The sequence below is a fragment of the Pteropus vampyrus genome, unplaced genomic scaffold, assembly GCF_000151845.1.
Source record: "Pteropus vampyrus isolate Shadow unplaced genomic scaffold, Pvam_2.0 Scaffold352, whole genome shotgun sequence".
NCBI lineage: Eukaryota > Metazoa > Chordata > Mammalia > Chiroptera > Pteropodidae > Pteropus > Pteropus vampyrus.
Window position 1 is genome coordinate 80,077 of NW_011889133.1, and position 1,533 is coordinate 81,609.

A 1,533-nucleotide genomic window follows, 5' to 3' on the forward strand; every position below is an offset into this window, starting at 1 on the left:
CATTGACAATTTCCTCTTAGGAGTCATGGCCTATGACCGTTTTGTGGCTATCTGCCACCCTCTGAACTATATGACCATCATGCGACCCAGGCCCTGCATTTTGCTCACAGTTGTTCCGTGGGTCCTCAGTAATATTGTTGCCCTGACACACACTCTTCTGCTCCTTCGATTGTGCTTCTGTGACAGCAACACTCTTTCACACTTCTTCTGTGACTTGGCCCTTCTGCTCAAACTGTCTTGCTCAGACACAATGATCAATGAGCTTGTGCTGTTTATCGTGGGTTTATCAGTCATCACCCTCCCCTTTGCCCTCATCCTCTTCTCCTACATCTGCATTGTCAGGGCTGTGCTGAGAATCTCATCCACGGAGGGAAAGTGGAAAGCCTTCTCCACCTGTGCCTCTCACTTGACAGTTGTATTGCTCTTCTATGGAACCATTATGGGGCTTTATTTCTTCCCCTCGTCCACTCACCCTGATGACAAAAATAAGATTGGTGCAGTACTATTCACTGTGGTGACACCCATGATGAACCCCTTCATCTATAGCCTGAGGAATAAAGACATGAAAGGTGCCCTGAGAAAGCTTATCAACAGGAAGAGCTTCTTCCCTTTGATGCCCTAGGCATCAGAATTCCTTTTATCCCCATAACCAGATGGACGATTCTGTCCAGAGTTTGTGGCATAGTTGTGATGGTTCAGCTTTTAATAAAGCTTTCCGATATCTGCCTCCTATTCCAATCTCTGAGGGGCTGGGGCTTTTTCATGTAGCTCTGATCTTGGAAACAAGCCCCCTAATTCCCATAAGTCACAACCATAAAACATGTCTTGAGTATTATCTATGTTACTGAAAACTTTGATGAGGATTGTTTAAAATTGGGCAATAATTAGTGCATGTAGTGCTTACAGTCTATATTTGGCAGCTTTGAAAATAATTATTCTAATTCCTTTATTCAATCTAGATTTCTCTAGGTCAACTTTTCTCAATATTCTGTCAAGGTACTATTCAGTGAGATGTTCAATAGTTGTAAAGATGAAAGATCCTACATTCGAATAATTTAGGGGAACTCTGAGTTAAATAAAGTAAAATGTCTTAACTAGACAAATTCTAAGAGCCTTTAGTATAGAAAAAACCTCCAGGAAGTTAACATGGTACGCAGCATTTCTCAAAATTAAACTTATTCGATCAGACAGGACATGATTCATCACAGTCTAGTTCATGGGTCTGGTGTTGTGCAAAACACATTTTGGGAAATGTGTTTTAATGGAAAACCAGAGAGTGCATATGTAGAAAACATCAGTTCTTGTCCTGCCTCACTTGTCCCCAAGTGTCTGTGAGACTTTGGGCGTGTCAGCCCACTTTATTGAGCCTATTTTCTCATTTGTGAAATGAGGCCATTGGTCCCAGTCGTTTCCAACTGTGAGTGCACATCAGAATCACCCGGGGCAATGTTTTCAAAATTTACATGCTTAGACCTGCAAGGATTCCTTTGCTAGACCAGCTGCAGTGGTCTTGGGTTCAGCTTGGCAATTAAA

The 1,533-nt window shown here is 42.2% G+C and overlaps 1 protein-coding gene across 1 annotated transcript; it reads left to right on the forward strand.

Moving 5' to 3' along the window:
• Window position 1: 1 nt before the first annotated feature.
• Window positions 2–622, forward strand: LOC105304775 (olfactory receptor 1S1-like; the record flags this gene model as incomplete). Its single annotated transcript, XM_011379053.1, has 1 exon — window positions 2–622. A coding segment is annotated over one exon (621 nt), but the record flags the coding sequence as incomplete, so codon positions are not given.
• Between the last annotated feature and the right edge of the window lie 911 nt (window positions 623–1,533).